The sequence below is a fragment of the Austrofundulus limnaeus genome, unplaced genomic scaffold, assembly GCF_001266775.1.
Source record: "Austrofundulus limnaeus strain Quisiro unplaced genomic scaffold, Austrofundulus_limnaeus-1.0 Scaffold102, whole genome shotgun sequence".
Lineage (NCBI taxonomy): Eukaryota > Metazoa > Chordata > Actinopteri > Cyprinodontiformes > Rivulidae > Austrofundulus > Austrofundulus limnaeus.
This window is the reverse complement of record NW_013952504.1, coordinates 410919-418889: the sequence shown is the minus strand read 5'-3', so window position 1 is coordinate 418889 and position 7971 is coordinate 410919. Positions and strand designations below refer to the sequence as shown.

The 7971-nt window shown below is 40.0% G+C and overlaps 1 protein-coding gene across 6 annotated transcripts in view; it reads right to left on the bottom strand.

Moving 5' to 3' along the window:
* add3a (adducin 3 (gamma) a) overlaps positions 1-7971 on the bottom strand; it is a 152979-nt gene that overhangs the window by 48422 nt on the left and 96586 nt on the right. For all 6 annotated transcript variants that reach the window (XM_014013491.1, XM_014013490.1, XM_014013494.1 and 3 more), the window contains one exon: positions 5543-5787. In XM_014013491.1, the coding sequence (XP_013868945.1) occupies positions 5543-5737 (195 nt within the window). In that variant the 5' untranslated portion in view covers positions 5738-5787. The remainder of the gene's footprint in view (positions 1-5542; positions 5788-7971) is intronic.

Genomic DNA, 7971 nt, shown 5'->3' with positions numbered 1-7971 from the left:
AAGTGTATTTAATTTAGTTGTGTTAGTTATGATAGTTTAGTTATGATGTAAATACAATAAAAATTAAACCAAGATTTAGAATAATTTTGATCAGTATGGTAATGTGTGACTGGGCCTCGTGTCACTTTACGTTCAACAAATTGGGCCCCGAGGTCAAAAAGGTTAAGAACCCCTGACTTTGAGCACAGGGATTGTTTGAAATCAGATTTGCTAAAATCTGAATCAGATCAGATTATAGCTATACAAAATCAAAAAAGACAACTGTGACAGATGAATCTGTAGTGACCTTACATTAACTGTGTGTATATAATTGTCGTATACAAGCAAAAATCATTGGTGGATTAAAAAAGACCAACGGAATGATTCAAGGTTTAACTGTGGCTTTCAACTTTTAAAGGTAAACACAGCTGCATTCAAAAGAGAAGTGAAATAAGTCAGCTGAGTTTATTCAGTTTGTCTTGTTCTATTTTGGTCCAGCTTTAAATACAGCCTACCCTACGAGCAACATGTAATCTGGAACCACCACAAAAGCCATAAGGCAGAAATAAAAACAAACAAAGAAAGGCTAGATGGGGGAGCAACGGACGAAAGCGAGAGAGGAAACCCAGCGGGTGACGTCGTGTTTTCGTTTCAGAGAGCGCGGGAAAATGAGACATTTGGAAGAGGAAATTGAGATGATACCATGTCCAGCCTGTTGTCGCACACTTATTATTGTTGTGTCTGAAAAGGAGGGAAGCTGCACTGAGAGGCCAACAGTCTTCATCTGACTGCTCTGAACCCGACAGGGAGCCACCTGTTTCTGCTGCCTTTTCTCTGCTTGGATCACATTCAAAACTAACACTGAAAACACTGCATGAGCACAAGTTTATATCAACAAACACACACACACACACACACACGCACGCACGCACGCACGCACGCACGCACGCACACACAGTGTGAGGCAGTTGTAAATAATGATGGTGTGTCACCTGTGACATCCTAAAGCTGACACAGCAGGTGTTCAAGTTGTACAAAAATGCAGCCTTTGCAAGTCAGAACTACACTGAACAAAATAAAAGCTATAAGAGTAATACAGAATTTTTATATAAGCTTTGAACATACTGACAAATAAAACCTAACATGGTTAAGTAAGCCTACAGCCTGTGACCTTAAAAAATTCACTAAATGACAAAACAAATGAATCAGATCCTGAAAAACCAAATGAGGGACAAAAATGATGCTTATGAGGGACAATGTAGGACACATCACCTGTGCTATGATGCCATAACATTCAGTTGAACATAGATCTCACATCACATTACTTACTTTCTGCTTTGGCTCTTAGTGCACAATTGTTTAAAGGGGCAATATTATGTGTTTCTCAGGCATACATTTAAATACTATACCATAATAAAGTATCTATGTCACCTTTAGCTGTTATTAAAATGCTGTTTTTATGTTTAAATAGAAAATAAACTTATCTTCTCATCACTTCCTCTTCTAAACGCCTTGAAATTGGCCTCTGTCTCTTTAAGAACCACCTTCCGCTTCTGTCCCGCCCATTTCAGTGTGTGGGGGGCTTCGCGCTATGATACAGTTTACTTGGCATCAGAAAATACATTTCCTCAAAGGTATTTTGAATCTGAAAAGAGCTTCACTGAGTGAGAAGTAGTGGGGCTCAGCAGACAGTTTCAGTTTCACTTTCAGTTTCACCCGTTGTTTGAGAGCCTGCAGGAGTCATGGGCGGGGCGTGTGGGGAGTGGGGGCACCCTGCCATGAGGAAGCTCGGCTTAAAGACACGTCCCAGAGGCGTTTCTGGTCCCAAAAGGCGTTTCTGGTCCCCACCTGTCGTTTTGCTCCTCAGCATGGCTGCTTAAAAACACTGCAGGATTTCTCAAACATGCATGAATGAGTCAAAGCAAGGCTTTGGGCATGTTTTTTATGAGAGTATAACATCAACTTTTTTGAGTTTTATATCTTGTTATAACAAGATATAAAACTCAAAAAAGTTGATTTTACATAATATTGCCCCTTTAAGGGTTTTAAGAAAAAAAACATAATTTTGTTTTAATTCAAAACTTTTTCAAATTCATCAGAAAAAGCTTTGGTTGAAATAAGAGTGAAAGACTTCTGGTCATCATTTTACTGCCTTCACAATGTGAGAGACATCTGAATGTAATTTGTTAATTTCACATTTAAACATGTAAATGCCAGCATAATGGCATCATAAAATCATGGCTGGGGTTGTAAAATAGTTTTTACCTTTTATTAGCGAGATCAGATTGTGGTCTTTGGCTTTTAAAAACCCTGATTCATCCAGCTCCCAAATCTTTCCCTTTCACTGACTTGCTGCTAAATTAGTCGACACGCTGGACCGATGGCAGCTTTGCAAAGCACACCGCAGGAAAACTGTATTGACGATCGACTAGACAGACATTCATTAATGGCACAACGGTGGCCTGCAGCAGTCTGTCTGCTCTGGGCAGCGCCCTTAAATGCACCCAGTCACCCTCCACTGTCATCACAGAGTGGACTCCTGCAGCAGCAGCACGGAGCTTTTTGCCCTTTCAGACATCAAGCACAAAACTCAGCATACCAAGGAAACTGCTCTGGGCATGTGCAGAATGCAGATCACATTTTAAACTTAAAAAAACATGAGGTGAACCATCACACATTTCCAGCAGCGCTCGTGTTACATGTGAGCGAGTCCTGTTTATGTGCCTACTCCATGTGGAGCTTTATGTCTTCACTGTAAATCTGTCCTGGGCTGTATATTTAAAGCATACAGCCACATACAGCACAGACAAATACACACACATCTTGTACCTCAATATCCTAATCTAAACAGTAAGGTGCATATCACAAGGAGAGAGTAAATACTCTTGGTGGGTTTGGGTTGTAAAATCTCCACGCAGCAGACACAACCGTTCAAAGGGCAGAACACAAAACAGAACAATTGTCCACCTGCTTCATATGAAACTATAAATGTCTTCCCTATCAGGAGAACTGGAAAATTAGACAAAAGAGTCGTCCAACTATAAATATTTTTTACGGAACTCAATAGAGAAAAAGTTGCATTAAAAAAGCTGTGTCTTTCATACAACTTTGCACAACTACAATATTATCAGGAGTTTTACTATCTACTGCAGCAGCAGGTGTACATCCATCCATTTGCCCTCCCATGCCGGAGGTGCAAAAGTTAAAATATCCAACAATACTTTTTTTTTTGCTCCGTTTTGTGTTCAAGAAAGCATTAAGGCCTGACCGAACATGAGTGAAGGGCGTGGTGGTGGCTAGCGGTTGCATGAGGGTTTTAGTGAACCGCCCACTGTTGTGATTCTGAGGTCACAATATCAACACAAGTGACTACACACAAGCCACGCAATGCAGTCGCTGCTGCAACTTATTAGGAAGCCATTTGGTCAAAAAATAAAAAGGATAACTGAGCGAGAGAGAAAAAGAAAAGAAAATGGGAACCAATAACTCTAACTATTCATCAGTGAGGTGAAGAGGAAGTGCTTCCAGAAAGGTCTTCCTGACATGTTGATAGAATATATCTCTTGGAATACATTATATAACCCAAAAGTCTGAATACTGTAAACATTACTCCCTTCTTTTCCTGAAAAAAAAGGGCTGCTCATTCCACCCCTTCGAGCTTGTTCCAGAAGGCACAGGAGAACACAACTCTATCAGAAGGCAATGAAATAAATACTTTTACCCTAATATTTACACCTTTAGGCAAGTGACCATTTCAGCTAAAGAAGCTGAAGCACCAAAAGAAAATTAACAGACGAGCAGGGTGTACTAATCCCATTGAAGAAACTTTTGATACAGTATTCTAACTATTTTTACCTCCGCCAAGGGCGAGGTAATGTTTTCGGTCGTGTATGTCTGTCTGTCTTTTGTTCTGTCTGTGGACAACATTACTCAAAAACTTGTGGACGGATTGTCATGACATTTTTTATCACATGTGGATACTGGCCCAAATAACACACCAGTAAATTTTGGTGATGTTCCGGATCACGATGCGGATACAGGAATTTTTTTTCTTTTAACACTCTGAGATCGGCAAAGCTGTGATGCTTTCACAGGGCCTCTGTAAAAAAAACAGTGAGCTGGACCGAGACGGCTGGAACGGAGGATCAAACCGACAACCTACCGGTTATGGGACGACCTAACCACTCCACCACAGCCACTCTGTTATATACTGCTGTCACGATGCAAGATGAATCTGTGTAGAATATATACATATTTAGCACAAAGCATAAGGAAGTTAGTGTTTGGTAGATTATTTATTAGTTGTAGCAATGCTTTTTGGCAATAAATCCCATAATTCGTAGCACCGAGGGGTACCAGGGTGTCAATAGAAACAGCAAAATAAGCTGTTTGGCAGAGGAGATTTGGCAAATTTTTCATGTACGCAACCCACATACTAAGCTCTACCGCTCATCCCACAAATGCATGTTCCTTACAAATGTAACACCACTAATTACCAAGAAGCATTTTTACAACAACAACAACTAGGGCTGCCACAAACGATTATTTTAATAATCGATTAAWYRCCGATTATTTATTCGATTAGTCGACTAATCGGATCATACGTTAATTGAATATAAAACATACAGCTTATCACGCCAGAATGCTGCTTCTACTATATAACCATCGTTAGATTTTAGCTATATGCTAACTAAAAACAATTGCTGTGGAAGGCAAGTTCTGCTCAGCGGATATTGTACAGGTTTCTCTTTCATTTTCTTAAAAAGATCCCACACTTCTGAGCTCCATTGCTGGGTAGCCATGATACCAGAGCCTGTCTGTATAATGTCTTGTGACGTCCACGGCCTACCCCAGTTACCACTACTGTGCATGTGTGCCAAGGAGAGAAAGGCAGATGTGGCAGTGGAAGGTGTCAAAGCAGTTTGGAGAGAAAAACAAAGTAAAGAACAACAAAAAAAAAAAGAAAAGAAAACGATTAATCGATTATTAAATTAGTCATCGATTATTTTAATAATCGATTAGTCGTCGATTAATCGATTAATCGTTGCAGCCCTAACAACAACAACAACAACAAAAAATCGACCAAACACAAAATTCCTTACTTTTTTTGTGCTAAGTTTAGTTGAGGGACACAGCACACTTGGTTAGTGTTGTTTATGATTAATCAGAGGCAGCTCAGAGGGGTTCATCTTTACAGTCACTGCAGAACAGCTTGCCCAGCAATGTACCATATAAAACACAGTATAGTAAGAAAAGTTGTAAGAACTGTAGTTCCTAAAATCTAAATCTAAGGCTGTAAAAACATCTCATGCTGCCTTTCACCTTCATGTTTTTTTTTCTTAACCAGGAAGTAAAGTAAAACGTGCTTGTTGATTTTTGCTCTTCTCTGCTGTAATCAGTGTGTCTTTTAACTCTAGCACAGATTTGAAACATGTGATTATTCTCGCCTAAACTGACAAAAGTAAAAGAAAATTCACACTGAACAATGAACCGGTTTTCAACCATATGTACTGTATAAGTAACATTTTCTGAATGGGCTGCAAGTTTCCCTCTTCCTACTTACTGGACTTTGTAGTATCTGTGTGACCCGTTTCTTCTGCTCCAGAACGTTAAAATCTTGTCGGAGGTCCGGCGACATGTTCCTGGCTCTGATGTACTCCGGATCATTGACATTGACCCGGTCGAAGTAGCGCTCCTTGGCCCCCCCACCAGGTGGCGGAGGAGTGGTCACTACCTCCGGATGGCTGTCCGCACTCATGCCTGATTCACCTCACTGGTTTGCTCAATGGCTGCTGCTTTGATGCTCACCTGAAAAATATAGACACAGACATCTTAGAATACGTAAAACAGAATATTCTGTCCGAGTTCATGCTTGCAATAAATAAGAAAACTTGGGGGATAAAAGAGCAGGTTCAAGCTAACCAGCCTACAGCAAAGATGTATGCAAATCCTGCATACATCAGGACGCAGAGTAGCTTTGCTGATAGAGAAACATGCAAAAGACAAAACAGGCCTTGTGAGTATTTTCCCAACTTCAATTTTATGCCTCTTTATTATCCATAAGCAAAGATTTCACAACTATACACGAAAAATAAGCACACCATAAGTCTTATACTACACTGGTCACAGTATAATAGTAAGTATTTTTGTTTTACAATCCAAACTTCCTCTATTCCTGTCAACATAAATTGAATTCATCTAGCACAGGAAAATCAAATTGATTGACCATGAGGATAATGACACGTCCGTCACAAACAACATCATATTGTGTGCTCGTCAAACAGGAAAAGGACAGCTCTTTTACTGGACCTCAGAGAGGCACCATTTATTGTGTCGACATACTGTCCTAACAGCAAACATTGTGTTCCACACACAAGTCACGAGTGCACAGAGGCGTTAGCCGGGTCGTTCTGACAAATCACCCAACAAAGTGCATGGGAGTGACATGAAGGCCTTGAGGCTCACTCCCACTGTTCATTCTCAGGTCACCTGGCTCAACAACATAGGAGTAGTTGTAGCTCAAACAATAGATGCAGTTGGCTTTGCCGCCTTGCCAAAGAATTATTCCAACAAAGGAATTATATATAAATAAACTAGACGAAATGGAAATGCAGCAAACTTAAATTAATGTTGTGTTTGTTGGGTGATAAGACAACAAGAGTTTGAGTCTATAAGAAGCCAATCAAATGGTTTGCTTGCAGAGAAAAGAAAACAACAGAGCTATAAAAGAGTTTAAGAAAAATACTTTGATGATTCCTGTCTTCAAAAGCCCACTAGTCACCTGACATTGCACTTTCAGCAGTGACTTCCTTTTTCTTTTTAAACTTCACTTCTATTTACTACTCGACAGGTGGGAAGAAAAGGCTGGGGAGCGGGTGATTGGGCTTGACAGATGCCACTAAGCTGCTCATTCTGGTCAAATGCCATTTAAAAAGATGGTCAAGATTAGTAGAATGACACAGAGATTAGTCCATACAACAGAGGCACTGCGCTCAGACAAAACAACGTTGAAAGAAACCCTATCACGTGGACAAACTCTACTATGCCATGCAGTATTTTCAGAGGGCTTTTCTTTCATGGCTGCAATACTTCACTGCAATGGTATTGTGGTATTGTTGATACTGTAAATATGAAGAAACATCAGTGACAACTTTCAGTTCATTTAATAGAGCTGGGCTGTATACCGGTTTGTACAGAAAACAGTTTTTTTAATTGTTATTTTTTGTTTTTTTGTTTGTGTTGTTGATTTTTCTGTATGGCATACCAGTTTAAATGGCCTGACCAACATTCAGAACATCACACCCACCAAACAACTGCTTCACGGGGACTTTTTTCCTTGCTGCATCGCTGAACGCACATGCAATAAATAGAGCCGCAGAAGGCAAGCTAGTGTCATTGTTGAAGGTGTCAAGCATGGTAAAATGAACACAGAACGTATGGAAAGAGAAGCAGAGGCAGACATAACAGTTGGCAGTAATGTTCAAGAAGAACTTGTGTCTAGAAAGCGGGCAGTTTCTGTTGAGTGGTAGTACTTCAGTTTTAAAAGCTTGGACGTTATTCAAACGATGCTACTGCGATGTCTGTCGAGGTAAAGTTGTTGCTGCATGGTCCCGTTATGAACCGTGGGGAAAAAAAGTTTCAGAGCTGTGGTCAAAATACTGGATAACTGCTATGTTGTACCAAGTCAAATATTCTGGCCACATAGCAATCTGCGCATTGTACCAAGAGCATAAAGAAAAGGTAAATCATTAATGACAATGTCCTGAAAACTATCACTTCTAGAAAGCATGAAATAATAAATGTGTGGACACGACAGTAGTATTCCTAGCTACTTTACTGCAGTAATATCCCTTTCAATCAGTAGAAAATGTGAAGACACATGTGCCTGAAAAGAAAAACACTGTGACACCAGTTTAATTGTTAAAAATACCATGACATAAAATTTCGGCCATACTGCCCAGCACTATAATACATCATACAGTAGGTTTATCA